The 17,144-nt window shown below is 39.5% G+C and overlaps 1 protein-coding gene across 5 annotated transcripts in view; it reads left to right on the top strand.

Annotated features, from left to right (window-relative positions):
* LOC128688240 (uncharacterized) overlaps positions 1–17,144 on the top strand; it is a 254,209-nt gene that overhangs the window by 157,177 nt on the left and 79,888 nt on the right. For all 5 annotated transcript variants that reach the window (XM_070082241.1, XM_070082252.1, XM_070082248.1 and 2 more), the window contains one exon: positions 4,208–4,311. In XM_070082241.1, coding sequence (XP_069938342.1) covers positions 4,208–4,311 — 104 coding nt within the window. The remainder of the gene's footprint in view (positions 1–4,207; positions 4,312–17,144) is intronic.

The raw sequence follows: 17,144 nt of genomic DNA, 5'->3' as shown, positions 1-17,144 counted from the left end.
ATTGAAAAGCCAGGGACCTTGGGTGATAAGGACAGTACGTAATAGGTTTAGTAGAAAAATAGAAATGAGCAGGAAGGGTAAAGAGAAAGGAGAGTCTTTCAATGTTTATTATGCTAATTGCCGTAGTGCTAGGAATAAGATGGACGAGTTGAGATTAGTTGCTAGTGTAGGTAACATTGATGTATTTGCCTTAAGTGAGACGTGGTTTAATTCAAAAAGTCGGGACATGCCTGCGGAATGTCATATTCAGGGTTTTAAATTGTTCCAAGAAGATAGAAGTATTGGGAGGGGGGGTGGGGTGGCATTGTATGTCCGAGATCGCTTGAACTGTTGCATAAAAACGGGTATTAAGTCTGAAGTAACACAAACAGAGTCTGTTTGGATAGAATTTTCAGAGGGGCATGAAAAACTGATTTTAGGGGTGATACCGTCCCCCAAACTTAGATAGGGACCAAGGGAAACTACTATGGGAGGAAATTGTTAAGGCCACAAGGCACGATAATGTAGTAATTCTAGGAGACTTTAACTTTAGTCATGTTGATTGGAATTTCTTGACTGGGAATTTAGAATCATACGACTTCTTAGAAGTATTTCAGGATTGTTTTTTGAAGCAGTTTGTGACAGAACCTACAAGGGGAAATAACCTGCTTGACATAGTTATGGCAAACAATGAACCCCTTGTTAATAATTTAGAAATTTCAGAGGAACTGGGTGCTAGCAACCACAAATCAATTACATTTAGCATTGAATGGAAGTACGATAGTAGCGATAACTCAGTAACAGTCCCAGATTTTCGCTTAGCAGATTACGATGGGCTTAGAGAACACTTATCATCTGTTGACTGGGGTAACGAAGAGAGCTATCAATATGACAGTTTTCTGAACACTATACATGCTGCTCAAAGAGCGTTTATCCCATATAAAGAAATTAGATCAAATAGAAATGACCCAAAATGGATGAATAATAGGCTCAAATATCTACTAGGGCATAAGAAAGGAATTTATAGGTGTATCAAAAGAGGTGAGGGTCATCTTATGAATCAGTATATTGACATTAAGAGGGAAATTAATAAGGGGATAAGAAAAGCTAAAAGGGACTATGAAATTAAAGTTGCTAGGGATTCTAAAACTAACCCAAAAAGTTTTTTCCAGGTCTATAGAACAAAAGTTAGAGATAAGATAGGTCCCCTTAAAAATAACTATGGGCACCTTACTGACAAAGAGAATGAAATGTGCTTGATTTTAAATAATTATTTTCTCTCAGTTTTTACACAGGAAGACACTAACAATATTCCAGTAATTAATTTTTACAGTGGGCTAGAAGAAGATAAATTATGTAACATCACAGTCACTAGTGAGATGGTTGTGAAGCAGATAGACAGACTGAAGCAAAATAAGTCGCCGGGTCCTGATGAGGTTTTTTCAAGGGTTCTTAAGGAATGCAAAATGGAACTCTGTGAACCATTAACTAATATTTTTAATTTATCTCTTCAAACAGGTGTAGTGTCTGATATGTGGAAGATGGCTAATGTAACTCCTATTTTTAAAACAGGGACAAGTCGTTGCCGTCAAATTACCGCCCAATATGCCTGACCTCAATTGTAGGCAAATTACTAGAGTCAATTATAGCTGAGATTATAAGAAGCCATCTCGATAAGCATAGCTTGATTAATGATACTCAGCATGGATTCACAAGAGGCCGGTCTTGTCTAACTAATTTATTAACTTTCTTCAGTAAAGCTTTTGAGGCTGTTGACCACAATAAAGAATTTGATATTATTTACTTAGATTTTAGTAAGGCTTTTGATAGAGTTCCGCACCATAGACTGTTAAAGAAAGTGGCAGCTCATGGCATTGGGGGGAAAAGTGCTCTCGTGGATCGAGTCATGGCTCACTGACAGGAAGCAGAGAGTGTCCATAAATGGGGTTAAATCCGAGTGGGGATCTGTAACAAGTGGCGTTCCACAGGGATCAGTCTTGGGCCCGTTGTTGTTTATAATATATATCAATGATCTTGATGAGGGAATTACTAGTGATATGAGCAAATTCGCCGATGACACAAAGATAGGTAGGATAATTGATTCAAACGTAGATGTTATGGAACTTCAGGAGGATTTAAACAAACTCTATTCTTGGTCAGAAAAGTGGCAGATGCAGTTCAATGTAGATAAATGCAAGGTTCTGAAGCTTGGGAGTGCCCATAACCCTAGTACTTATAAGTTAAATGATGTAGAACTTAGCCATACAGATTGCGAAAAGAACTTGGGGGTTATGGTGAGCAGCAACCTTAAACCAAGACAGCAGTGCCTAAGCGTACGTAATAAGGCAAATAGATTACTGGGATTTATATCAAGAAGTGTAAGCAACAGAAGTCCAGAGGTCATACTGCAGCTTTATACATCATTAGTAAGGCCTCACCTAGATTATGCAGCTCAGTTCTGGTCTCCGTATTACAAAATGGACATAAATTTGTTAGAAAACATTCAGCGTAGGATGACTAAATTAATACATAGCATTAGAAATCTTCCTTATGAAGAAAGATTGAAGACTCTTAAGTTACATTCACTTGTTAGACGAAGAATGAGGGGAGACCTGATCGAAGTGTATAAGTGGAAGATAGGTATTAATAAAGGGGATATTAATAAGGTCTTGAGGATGTCTCTCCAAGAGAGAACCCGCAGTAATGGATTTAAATTAGATAAGTTTAGATTTAGAAAGGACATAGGAAAGTATTGGTTTGGAAATAGGGTAGTTGATGAGTGGAACAGTCTACCTAGTTGGGTTATTGAGGCTGGGACTTTAGGTAGTTTCAAATTTAGGTTGGATAAGTACATGAGTGGGAGGGGTTGGATTTGAGTGGGACTTTCACATCAGAGCTTATTTCTTGGGTGGCATTGAAAAGTGGGTTGGGCAAATGTTTGTTAGTGGGATGAATTGTAAAGGACATGCCTAGTATGGGCCAGCAGGCCTCCTGCAGTGTTCCTCCTTTCTTATGTTCTTATGTAAGTTATTTAGTGTTTAATCTCCCTAGGTTATTTAAAACATATTGAGGAATAAGCATTCAGTTATATAGTGAACATAGTTATCATAATTTAAAAAATATTTGAAGTATCGAGATCAACCTAAAATTGCGGATAGGTGTCGGCAAAGATTTTGGTATCGTGAAGTGGGCTGAATCCCAATCCATTGGTGTCAGATTCCCTGGACCCCAATCTATGGGTGTCAAGTGGACTTAGCCACCATCAGTGGGTGTTACAAGGGTGATGCACAACCATCAGTGGGTGTTACAAAGGTGATGCACAACCATCAGTAGGTGTTATAAGGGTGATGCACAACTATCAGTGAGTGTTATAAGGGTGATGCACAACTATCAGTGAGTGTTATAAGGGTGATGCACAACCATTAGTGGGTGTTACAAGGGTGATGCACAACAATCAGTGAGTGTTACAAGGGTGATGCACAACCATTAGTGGGTGTTACAAAGGCGATGCACAACCATCAGTGGGTGTTATAAGGGTGATGCACAACTATCAGTGAGTGTTACAAGGGTGATGCACAACCATTAGTGGGTGTTACAAGGGTGATGCACAACAATCAGTGAGTGTTACAAGGGTGATGCACAACCATTAGTGGGTGTTACAAGGGTGATGCACAACCAGTAGTGGGTGTTACAAGGGTGATGCACAACAATCAGTGAGTGTTACAAGGGTGATGCAAAACCATTAGTGGGTGTTACAAGGGTGATGCAAAACAATCAGTGAGTGTTACAAGGGTGATGCACAACCATCAGTGGGTGTTATAAGGGTGATGCACAACTATCAGTGAGTGTTACAAGGGTGATGCACAACCATTAGTGGGTGTTACAAGGGTGATGCACAACAATCAGTGAGTGTTACAAGGGTGATGCACAACCATCAGTGGGTGTTATAAGGGTGATGCACAACTATCAGTGGGTATTACAAGGGCGATGCACAACCATCAGTGGGTGTCACAGTTTCAACATTTAGTGTGGCTGTATCCCTTGATCGCTGTGTGACAAAATCATTATCCAAATTTAGAATTCTATACATTTGATTTTTTTTTTTTTTTTATTTTTGGGTTGAAAGTGGTGAAAGCGTTTCTATATTTTCGAGTTACTCTAACTAGATGGGAGATGGTCAGTGTGTTAAAAATAACATTAATAATAATAATAATAATATTTTTTCCAGAAAGTGTTTGCTGAAGTTTCTAAGGCATGGAAGAATTTGTCACAAGCAGAAAAGGACAGATATACAAATTATTACATAGAAAGTAAGAAGACTCTCATTCAATCGTAAGTAAAGAATTTGTGTAACTTTCTCACTAAGATGATTATTAGATGAAACTGTATACATGTATTGTATGTACATTCTTTATTGATTATAAAATATCATATGATCTTTTAAACATTACTAGTTCTATAAACAACTGTGTGTCAGCTTATTTAAATATTTTTTTTTTTTATTATCACACTGGCCGATTCCCACCAAGGCAGGGTGGCCCGAAAAAGAAAAACTTTCACCATCATTCAGTCCATCACTGTCTTGCCAGAAGGGTGCTTTACACTACAGTTTTTAAACTGCAACATTAACACCCCTCCATCAGAGTGCAGGCACTGTACTTCCCATCTCCAGGACTCAAGTCCGGCCTGCCGGTTTCCCTGAATCCCTTCATAAATGTTACTTTGCTCACACTCCAACAGCACGTCAAGTATTAAAAACCATTTGTCTCCATTCACTCCTATCAAACACGCTCATGCATGCCTGCTGGAAGTCCAAGCCCCTCACACACAAAACCTCCTTTACCCCCTCCCTCCAACCTTTCCTAGGCCGACCCCTACCCCGCCTTTCTTCCACTACAGACTGATACACTCTTGAATTCAAGTTATTCTGTTTCGCTCCATTCTCTCCACATGTCCGAACCACCTCAACAGCCCTTCCTCAGCCCTCTGGACAACAGTTTTGGTAATCCCGCACCTCCTCCTAACTTCCAAACTACGAATTCTCTGCATTATATTCACACCACACATTGCTCTCAGACATGACATCTCCACTGCCTCCAGCCTTCTCCTCGCTGCAACATTCATCACCCATGCTTCACACCCATATAAGAGCGTTGGTAAAACTATACTCTCATACATTCCCCTCTTTGCCTCCAAAGACAAAGTTCTTTGTCTCCACAGACTCCTAAGTGCACCACTCACCCTTTTCCCCTCATCAATTCTATGATTCACCTCATCTTTCATAGACCCATCCACTGACACATCCACTCCCAAATATCTGAATACATTCACCTCCTCCATACTCTCTCCCTCCAATCTGATATCCAATCTTTCATCACCTAATCTTTTTGTTATCCTCATAACCTTACTCTTTCCTGTATTCACTTTCAATTTTCTTCTTTTGCACACCCTACCAAATTCATCCACCAATCTCTGCAACTTCTCTTCAGAATGTCCCAAGAGCACAGTGTCATCAGCAAAGAGCAACTGTGACAACTCCCACTTTATGTGTGATTCTTTATCTTTTAACTCCACGCCTCTTGCCAAGACCCTCGCATTTACTTCTCTTACAACCCCATCTATAAATATATTAAACAACCACGGTGACATCACACATCCTTGTCTAAGGCCTACTTTTACTGGGAAATAATTTCCCTTTTTCCTACATACTCTAACTTGAGCCTCACTATCCTCGTAAAAACTCTTCACTGCTTTCAGTAACCTACCTCCTATACCATACACCTGCAACATCTGCCACATTGCCCCCCTATCCACCCTGTCATACGCCTTTTCCAAATCCATAAATGGCACAAAGACCTCTTTAGCCTTATCTAAATACTGTTCACTTATATGTTTCACTGTAAACACCTGGTCCACACACCCCCTACCTTTCCTAAAGCCTCCTTGTTCATCTGCTATCCTATTCTCCGTCTTACTCTTAATTCTTTCAATAATAACTCTACCATACACTTTGCCAGGTATACTCAACAGACTTATCCCCTTATAATTTTTGCACTCTCTTTTATCCCCTTTGCCTTTATACAAAGGAACTATGCATGCTCTCTGCCAATCCCTAGGTACCTTACCCTCTTCCATACATTTATTAAATAATTGCACCAACCACTCCAAAACTATAACCCCACCTGCTTTTAACATCTCTATCTTTATCCCATCAATCCCGGCTGCCTTACCCCCTTTCATTTTACCTACTGCCTCACGAACTTCCCCCACACTCACAACTGGCTCTTCCTCACTCCTACAAGATGCTGTTCTTCCTTGCCCTATACACGAAATCACAGCTTCCCTATCTTCATCAACATTTAACAATTCCTCAAAATATTCCCTCCATCTTCCCCATACCTCTAACTCTCCATTTAATAACTCTCCTCTCCTATTTTTAACTGACAAATCCATTTGTTTTCTAGGCTTTCTTAACTTGTTAATCTCACTCCAAAACTTTTTCTTATTTTCAACAAAATTTGTTGATAACATCTCACCCACTCTCTCATTTGCTCTCTTTTTACATTGCTTCACCACTCTCTTAACCTCTCTCTTTTTCTCCATATACTCTTCCCTCCTTTCATCACTTCTACTTTGTAAAAACTTATTTAAATATGTCACTTAAACTAAAATGCAAAAGTCTTCCAAAAACGTGAGGCATTTTAGTTTTATAACTGTTATAATAATAATAATAATAATAATAATAATAATAATAATAATAATAATAATAATAATAATAATAATAATAATAATGCTTCTAAACTGTTGTATTCTGAGCACCTCTGCAAAAACAGTGATAATGTGTGAATGTGGTGAAAGTGTTGAATGATGATGAAAGTATTTTCTTTTTGGGGATTTTCTTTCTTTTTTTGGGACACCCTGCCTCGGTGGGAGACGGCCGACTTGTTAAAAAAAAAAAAATAATAATAAATTTATTTCTTTTCTGTAGTTTATAGGTAATGTAGTTTATATGTAATAAAATATTGTTACGCACAGAAAGTCATTAACATACAGTGCATTTTGGGCAGAAATGCAGATCATCTGTAATGAAGAACACAAAGACAAAATACTGTGACTGATACAATACACAAATAACCCGCAAATAGGAGAAAGAAACTTTATGATGACATTTCGGTCCAACTAGGATCATGAACTAGTCACACAATGTGACTAGTTAATGGTCCAAGAAACTTAGAATAAAATCATAAAAACCATCTGAAAATATGCCACAAAGTTGCCATTTTGAACCATACACATGGTCAGTTTTTTCCCATCATGCACTGCCTAGGGCAGGATTTTTTATGAGGTGCACACACTACAAAAACCCATTCTCTCATATGTAGGCTTACCATCCCTCTCGCACTAAATTTGAAGCCGCTAGAAATTACGCATAATATTACGAGGTGGACCCTGAGCTCAAAGCCATGGTATTACGGCATGGACCCTGAAAGGGTTAACCCATGCACAGTGTCAGAATTTTGCTTTTCCCATTATTCACCGCTAGGGGACGGGATTTCTTTTATACTGTGCACATTCACCTGGTAGACTCAGTCTTTTACACGTAGACCAAAATTTACCACTAACAGCTTACCTGAGTGAGCTAAGTTCATGACGTAGTACTAATGAGGTAGTTCTATGTGACAGCTACAGAAAGAATTAAAGAGCCCCCAATGGAAATAAAACAGACAGTTCCTAATATTGCAGTGACTGTATTGGGTTATCCTGGGTGGTTAACCCTCCAGGTTAAAATTCCAAACAATACCTTATCTCTCACACCACCCACCACCCTCCAACACTTCATTCACCATCACTTTATTTAAGAGCTTTTCATCACCATTTTTTGTCTCTGGGTATTAACCAAGGCACAGAAAGGAATACAGTAAAAGTCCAATAAAATGGACTAATATGGGAAGGGGGTGTCCAATTTACAAAAAAAATCCATTATATTGAATGTTTCAATTAAGCAGATGTAGTACACTTAAATTTTTGACTACTGGAGATGGTCAAATGTCCAATAAAACAGACTTGATGACATGATCAAACATAGAGTAAAAAATGAATGCAAATATGCTCAAAGAGACGATACTATGTACCACAAGCAGCCTTACTGACACTATCTATTCACTGATCTATCTCTACTTCACCTATGCTGTTTGTACCTGGGGATCTACAACAACAACCCACCCAAAGCCAGTAATAACTCAACAAAAAGCTGCAGTATGAATTATCACACAGTCCAGTGCTAGATATCACACCCCCTGCTCTTCAAAGACCTAAACCTACTTACTATACAAAACATTCATACCTACTACTGTGCAACCTACATTTGCAGAACAAATTCAAATATTAATCCAGAACTATAAAACTTTCTTGATAACTGCAACAGGACCCATAGACATAATATTTTTATTTATTATCACACTGGCCGATTCCCACCAAGGCAGGGTGGCCCGAAAAAGAAAAACTTTCACCATCATTCACTCCATCACTGTCTTGCCAGAAGGGTGCTTTACACTACAGTTTTTAAACTGCAACATTAACACCCCCTCCTTCAGAGTGCAGGCACTGTACTTCCCATCTAGGCACAAAAATCTCTTCAAAAATTCTATGTATATAAAAGGGCCCGAAATCTGGAACTCCCTGCCTGAAATCTCCAAATGTACTAATTCATCCAACATTTTCAAAACTACCATTAAAAGGCATCTCTCCATAACATATCCCAACATCAGCTAATTATGTGAAGACTGCACATGCTTATCATTAATATCAGGAGCATGCTCAAAACAAAATAGACTTACTCTCCTTAACTGCAATTCTTCCAAATACTAAATAACTAAACACAAAATTCCTAGAATTGTTATTGCTTTCTTAATCTTAAGTTAGTCCTAAGTTTGCCTATACAGTGGACCCCCGCATAGCGAACGCCTTGCATAGCGAACAATCCGCATAGCGAACGCTTTGTTCGCCAAAATTTTGCCCCGCATAGTGGACAAAAACCCGCTCAGCGACCTTCGTCCGAGACGCGTCCATTGTTTACCAGCCAGCCTCCGCGGTAACATTCAAGCATACACTCGGAATATTTCGTATTATTACAGTGTTTTCGGTGCTGTTTCTGGAAAATAAGTGACCATGGGCCCCAAGAAAGCTTCTAGTGCCAACCCTGTGGTAAAAAGGGTGAGAATTAGTATGGAAATTAAGAAAGATTTTGAAGGGTTTGGGGCTAACCCTGAGAAGCCTATGCCAGTTGTGGAATCCATTGTGCCTACTTCAAAAATTAAGGAAATGTGTGCACAGTGGGTTGAACTGCAAACCTTTATGGATGAAAATCACCCTGACACAGCTGTTGCAAGCCGTGCTGGTGACTATTTCAATGACAATGTTATGGCCCATTTTAGACAAATCGTAAAGGAACGGGAGGTACAGAGCTCTATGGACAGATTTGTTGTGCGACAGAGGTCCAGTGACTCTGAAGCTGGTCCTAGTGGCATTAAAAGAAGAAGGGAAGTAACCCCGGAAAAGGACTTGCTACCTCAAGTCCTAATGGAAGGGGATTCCCCTTCTAAACACTAACACTCTCTCTCCCCTCCTCCCATCCCATCAATCATCACCAGATCTTCAATAAAAGTAAGTGTCATGTAATTGTGCATGCCTTTTTCAGTTTGTGTGTACTAAAATTAACATTTTTTTGTGGTAAAAAAAATTTTTTTTCATACTTTTGGGTGTCTTGCACGGATTAATTTTATTTCCATTATTTCTTATGGGGAAAATTAATTCGCATAGCGAACATTTCGCATAACGACCAGCCCTCTTGCACGGATTAAGTTCGCTATGCGGGGGTCCACTGTAATACTCTGCTATACAGGGCTATAAACCCATTTCCATTACTAAGTTACAATAACTGTAATACAGCCTCTCCTTACTTAGTGACTGTGAAGGCTTACTCAGCCCTGTAACAACTTCAGACAGTATTACCAAGGCTGGCTCCTCCTCAGGAAAATTAATGAATAGAAAAAGAAATAATAATTCACAAAGATAAACACTTAATTATTTAGTAATGCAAAGATAAAACATTGAAAAAATGAATGTGTATCTTATTTGACAGAAAAATGAAAAATGAAATGGAAAAATGACATTTGAATTCAACGCTAATATGTACATTTATACTGGGGTGTCTGGTTGAGGTTGACACCGTCTTGTAGAAATTGTAGCCGTTGCTGATGATGTGGGGGGGGGGGTCACAGGTGTTGAGTGACAACCCAACGACTAGTTCTTCACAGAGTCTATAGCTTTCAATAGTCAGTCCAGATGACAGGAATGCAGGTTCTTTACCACTACAAAGATGAGGGGTAGTGTCCTGTACAATTAATCAGGTAGGTAGATTATAAGGTGACGTCCCAAGACCGTTTTCAGTCCGTCTCCTTCAATACTTCTTGTTGGTTGGCAGGTGACCCGATCTGTAATTCCAAGCTGGAAAGAGAGACAGATTACCCACTGCTTAAGAAATCATTCTCCATGATAAGTGTAAGATACCTAAAAAAGGTGGTGATTATTGAAAAGTCTCATGTGGAGCTTAAAACTGAAAGGACAAAGTTTATTATTGGTTAAAAGTGAAGCTTTCAACCAATATCCACTAGAATAGGAGCAGAGGCTTTTACTTACAGTTGTGATAGGAGCTGTGAGTCAAGTGATTACTGTTTGGCTGGAGCCCCACATGTCACCTTTCGGGGTGGGGAGAAAGGGGGGAGGAGGGGATAGCGGGAGCTAGACTGACCCTACCTTAACAAGCAGCCGGCACTCAAACTATCGTTACCATATACTCGCTCGCTACTCCTGTCTGTTGAACTTTTCCCTCACACTCCCCAATACCAAGACTTATAGTCAAGGAGTATAAGAAGAATAGGCGAGGAAAAGTTCTAATATGAAGTCGCGTAAGGCAACAAATCTACTGACTGTCACGACTTAACCAGTCAGAGAAATAATTGGATGAACCATTGATATACACAATATGAAACTTAAAAGCTTGGAGAGCCAATGTCCACCTCAAGAGGCAACTGTTGGTTCCCTTAAAAGTTTCTAGGTATATCAAAGGTTTGTGATCCTTTTATAAAATAAATTCTTTTCCCAGTAAATAAAACTTAAGTTTGGAGATACCCCACACAAGGGCCAAACATTCCTTTTTTATGGTGGAGTATCTCGTTTCTGCAGGAAGGAGTTTCCGGCTTAGGAAGTATACAGGGAAGGGAGTACCATCATGGTACTGTAGTAACACTGCACCTAAGCCAGTATTGGAGGCATCAGTTCTTAAATAAAATGTTTTATTAATATCTGGAATCTTAAGTATAGGGTCTTTCGAGAAGATATTTTTAATCTCATTAAACTTTTCTCGAGCTACGTCGGAAAGTTCAAGAGGTTCCTTCACAGACTTTTTAAGGAAGTCGGATAAGATGCCTGTAAAATCAGTAAGGTTCGGGATAAACCATGCATAAAAATTTACAGAACCAAGAAAGCTATGCATGAGCTTCTTGGTTTTGGGGAATTTAAACTCTAATAAAGCTTTGATCTTACTGGGGAGAGGCTGCAGAGAGTTATTAGAAAGTATCAGTCCAAGATATCTAATCTTGTTATACCCAAGGAAGCATTTCTTCGGCTTGGCAGTGAGGCCATATGAACGTAACCTATATAAAACTGATGTTAATGTTTGGATATGCTTGCCCCACGTGGATGTCATTATGTAAATGTTATCAAAATAAACTGAAACATTTGGCATATTACCCAAGACCTTTCTCATCAACCTCACGTAGGTAGCACAGGCAGTTACCAAACCGAAGTGCATAGTTCTATACTGCATCAGTCCTTGGTGGGTAGGAAAAGTGGTGTACTGCTTAGAAGAAGGATCTAACATTACTTGATGATATGTCTGTGCAATATCAATCTCTGAAAAGAAGGAAGAGTCATAAAGTTTGTGTAGATCGCTATCTATTAAGGGCATGGGCTCAGCATCCCACCGAGTTATAGCATTAAGGCCTCTGAAGTCAATAGCAAGTCTATATGAATTATCCTCCTTCTTAACCATGACTACTGGTGAGCAATATGCAGATACTGAAGGTTCAATGATCTTCAGTTTTAATAATTTGTCTACCTCTCGGTCAAATGCATCCCTAAGGTGAACTGGAACTGGGTATAATTTCTGTTTGTTAGGATTGTCCGTGACTAAGTCAATCTTATGGACTACCGTGGAGGTGACACCTGGAATATCAGTAAAAGCATCTGAGAAGTTACTCACACATTGAAGTGGTTCATGTTACTTATGGTCATCCAAAGACTCATTAATATTAATGTTTGTTGTGCCCGAGTGGTCAAGAGTCACCAAGTCATGTAGTTCTCTGTCATAGTCTACGTTAGAGGTGTCAGTTACGCACACCTTACACTCCTCAGTTGTCTTACCAAGTTTGTGTGGAAAAACTAAATCAAAGTTATTCAGGCAGCTAACCGAATTTCTTCAGTAATATTTCTTAAGGATGTTGCTTTGATAAAGCTTAAGTTTCTCCTTGACTTCTATGAGGTAATCAACCTTCCCACAAATTTTTAATACCTTATATGGACCTTTCCATGCTACTAATAATTTATTTGACTTGATAGGCACAAGTACCAGAACTTCATCCCCTACTTTAAAACTTCTCCTCTGACTTTTGGAATCAAAATAGGTTTTGTACTGGTCCATTGACAAGCTTAAGTTTTTCGAAACTGTGTCAGAGGTCTCCTCAGGTTTGGATCTAAGGTCAAGGAGAAACTGATAAGAAGACTGAACGTCAGCATTCATGTCCTCATTAGTCCATAAGTCATGAAGGATGGACAATGGACCTCTGGCCTGTCTACCATAGAGAAGTTCAAAAGGTGAAAACCTCAAAGAGTCACTGGGAACTTCCCTCATGGTAAACAAAGCACAGGGTAGGTAACGATGCCACTCCTTAGGTTTAAGGGAGCAAAGTTTCCGTAAAATGGACTTGAGAACTGAATGCTGGGACTCAATCCTCCCATTACAGCTGGGATGATGGGGTGTGGTGAAGAGAGGCTTCACTCCCAGAAGTTGGTAGAGATGTTGCATTAAGTCAGATGTGAATTGTGTCCCACGGTCAGACAAAATCTCTCTAGGGATGCCAACTCTGGAAAAGATGGACAAAAGGGCTTCAGCCACCTCTGTAGTAGTTATGGACTTTAAGGGTACAGCTTTAGGGAAACTCGAAGCATAATCAACTAATGTTAATATATATCTATGTCCCCCAGATGAAAGTGGTGATAAAGGACCAGCAATGTCAATAGCTACTCTTTCAAACAGTACCGTAAAGATTGGCATTTTGACCATGGGTGCTCACCTGGTACCTCGGGAGGATGAGATTTGGTAAACTTTACACGATCTACAATAGGTAGTGATATCTGAGGACATTTTGGGCCAAAAATAGGTTTCCCTAATTTTATTTAAGGTTTTACGATGCGAGAAATGTCCAGCCACTGGTAGGTCATGAGCCATTTTAAGAACAGCCTCTCTGCATTGACTTGGAACAACTAGGATAGAATAGTCTATCTCATCTGAATTTAATTTGAATACTGATTTTTACAAGATACCTTTTATATATTCAAATTTATATGAAAAGTTTTTCCTTTGGATAACTTGATTTTGTCTGGCTGCATTATGGCAATTCTGAAGAGCAGGGCAATTACGTTGTAAATTGACAAAGGAGTCCTTCGATATATCTAAAGGCTTAAAGTCAGGGAAAATCAAAGGGTGGACAGTAGGAGAAGCCTGGGCTTTGGTCTGAGCCCTAGTCAAGACATTTATAGTATCAGAGGTGATATCCTTACTTTCATCTAACAAGTGAACCGGTGATTCTACTATCTCGCTTTTGAGAGTAGTTTCACTGGTTTCTAACCCCACATGAATATCCCGAGACATTGCCTCATCTGAACTTTCGAGGGGCTTCTCTGACTCTACAGGAAGAGCTGAAAAACTGATGTCCATCTTTGGGGATGAAAGGTCAACCTCAGAAGGAAGAATGGCACCTTTTACATTACCTATTAGTACGGAGCAAGAAGTGATGGGAGCTAGTACGGCTTCAGACCAACCTGGGAACCATTTAGACCTAATGTAACAACGGATGGTAGGAAAAGTGTCTGTACGGCTCAAGTAGTCTGAAAGTATAGCAGAGGAATGAGTTTCTTTAAGGTTAGGGAACAGCTTATCAGAAATGACTATACATGTGCATCCAGTGTCTCGTAAAATGGTAGATACTTTAAGTCCATTAACTGTTCCTGAACAGAAGGGGGCCTGGTCATTACAGTCTTTAAAACATCTTCCAACTTTTTGGACCTTCTTAGAAGGACAATCGGGACGTTTATGTCCCTTAACACCACATAAATGACAAACAGGAATAAAAGACGTCAGTTTACTTTCCACTAGAGGCTTCGATTTCTTAAGATCTGGTGAACCCTTGCCCTTAGGGTTCGATCCCTTTAGGTCTTTATAGGAATTGTGAGCCTCAGCATACAAGTCAACGGCCTCAGCAACTTCCTCAGCTTTAATCAGGTTACGTTCTCTAATGAATGTTCGTATCTGGTGAGGAAGAGCTGTCAGGAACTGGTCAGCAATCATGAAGTCTCTAAGAGATTCATAACTGTGATCAATTCCTGAACTCTGTATCCAAAAGTCGAACAAACGAAAGAGTGTTACCTGTAACTGCTGAAAGTTTTGGCCATGCTGTAAGGTGGCATATCTGAAATCTTTCCTATAAGAATTTGTGGTTTTTTGATATGCTTTAAGGATTGCCTTCTTGAGTAGGTTATAATTACATATGATATCCTGCGACAAAGTTGCATAGATATTCAAAGCTGTACCAGAAAATAACATACCTAACCTGGTAGCCCAGGTGTCAGCAGGCCATTCACAGAGGGTAGCGGTATTTTCAAACCTGATAATGTATGAAGTAATGTCTTCACCCTCTGTGAAGGGAGGTAAATTAGGTGTTGGAATATGTGCACTAGCTGCATGATGTTCAATTACTCCTTCCTCTAATTGTTGTTGTGTAAAAGTTAACTTTTTATTCTCTAATTCAAGGCAAGATTTTTCAAGCTCGCGATCTTTTTCTCTCTCTCTTAACTCATGTTCTCTAGCTCTTTCCTCAACTTCTCTCTCCTTTGCTCTTTCCTCAAGTTCTCTTAATTTAACTTGTTCCTCATGTACTTTAGCTCTCTCCTCACGATCAAGTCTATCACGCTCCTTTTTCTCTTTCCAACTGTCTTTCTTGATTTTCTCTTTCAATTCAATCTCTCTCCTTTTTCTCCTCTCTCTCAATTCTCTCTCTCTCCTTTTTCTTCTCTCTTTTGATTCTCTCTCTCTTCTTTCTTTCTCTTTCCTGGATCTTAGCGCTAATGAAAGCTTCTAAATTCTTCCCCGTTATTCCTAACTTACTCCCAGTGTTCATCCAAAACTGGTATTCCTCCTTACTTGCAAGAATAACTTAAACTACCAGGGGAAAATGAAACGGATATATCAAAGAAAACGGAGGGTTCAATTCCTGCTCCACTCAAACTGTAAATAAATCGGAGGGTTCAATCCCTGCTTCGATTAAACAGTATGTGTGAATGAAAATGGAGAGTTCTATGCCGGTTCCGAGCAAACAGTAAGTAGAATGGGTTCCCTTGACCATCCAATCTTCTCACCAACAAATCAAGAGTGTCCTACGACAGTTCCCTTGATATAATAAATAGAGCTCAATGAAATAACTTGTTACTGGAAAATCTCGGGTTCCTAGAGTCTATTCCTCCAAATCGTTTCAAGCTCAAAAATAAAGGTGACAGAATTAACTAGTATATCCTGCCTGACTTGACTTAGAATAAATTGAGACTATAACAATCACCAAATCTTTCAAATACCTGTACTGTAGTCCTACCATAGAGAATGATTACTCATGGCTGGTGATAACCGTCTGAGGTATGCGGCGTTGAAGTTTCAGTGATAGATTCGAGATGGAGTTGAATCTTTATTCAGTAGAGTTGATCCTGGCAAGGTCGCCGCTTGTGAAGGCTTACTCAGCCCTGTAACAACTTCAGACAGTATTACCAAGGCTGGCTCCTCCTCAGGAAAATTAATGAATAGAAAAAGAAATAATAATTCACAAAGATAAACACTTAATTATTTAGTAATGCAAAGATAAAACATTGAAAAAATGAATGTGTATCTTATTTGACAGAAAAATGAAAAATGAAATGGAAAAATGACATTTGAATTCAATGCTAATATGTACATTTATACTGGGGTGTCTGGTTGAGGTTGACACCGTCTTGTAGAAATTGTAGCCGTTGCTGATGATGTGGGGGGGGGGTCACAGGTGTTGAGTGACAACCCAACGACTAGTTCTTCACAGAGTCTATAGCTTTCAATAGTCAGTCCAGATGACAGGAATGCAGGTTCTTTACCACTACAAAGATGAGGGGTAGTGTCCTGTACAATTAATCAGGTAGGTAGATTATAAGGTGACGTCCCAAGACCGTTTTCAGTCCGTCTCCTTCAACACTTCTCGTTGGTTGGCAGGTGACCCGATCTGTAATTCCAAGCTGGAAAGAAAGACAAATTACCCACTGCTTAAGAAATCACTCTCCATGATAAGTGTAAGATACCTAAAAAAGGTGGTGATTATCGAAAAGTCTCATGTGGAGCTTAAAACTGAAAGAACAAAGTTTATTATTGGTCAAAAGTGAAGCTTTCAACCAATATCCACTAGAATAGGAGCAGAGGCTTTTACTTACAGTTGTGATGGGAGCTGTGAGTCGAGTGATTACTGTTTGGCCGGAGCCCCACACATTACCTTTCGGGCTGGGGAGAAAAGGGGGAGAGGGGATAGCAGGAGCTAGACTGACCCTGCCATAACAAGCAGCCGGCAATCAAACTATCGTTATCATATACTCGCTCGCTACTCCTATCTGTTGAACTTTTCCCTCACAGCGACATACTTGAAACATACTTGTTTACCGGCAACTCGGACTTGTGATGGGCTCTCTGACCAGTATACTCAACTAAATTATGTATATTAGTAACAGAAAAAGGCACAATACGGTGACTGGAACGATACACA

Source organism: Cherax quadricarinatus, chromosome 1 (genome assembly GCF_038502225.1).
Source record: "Cherax quadricarinatus isolate ZL_2023a chromosome 1, ASM3850222v1, whole genome shotgun sequence".
In the NCBI taxonomy this organism is placed as follows: Eukaryota; Metazoa; Arthropoda; class Malacostraca; order Decapoda; family Parastacidae; genus Cherax; species Cherax quadricarinatus.
Note: the sequence above shows the minus strand (reverse complement) of the source record. Positions and strands in the feature narration are given on the sequence as shown.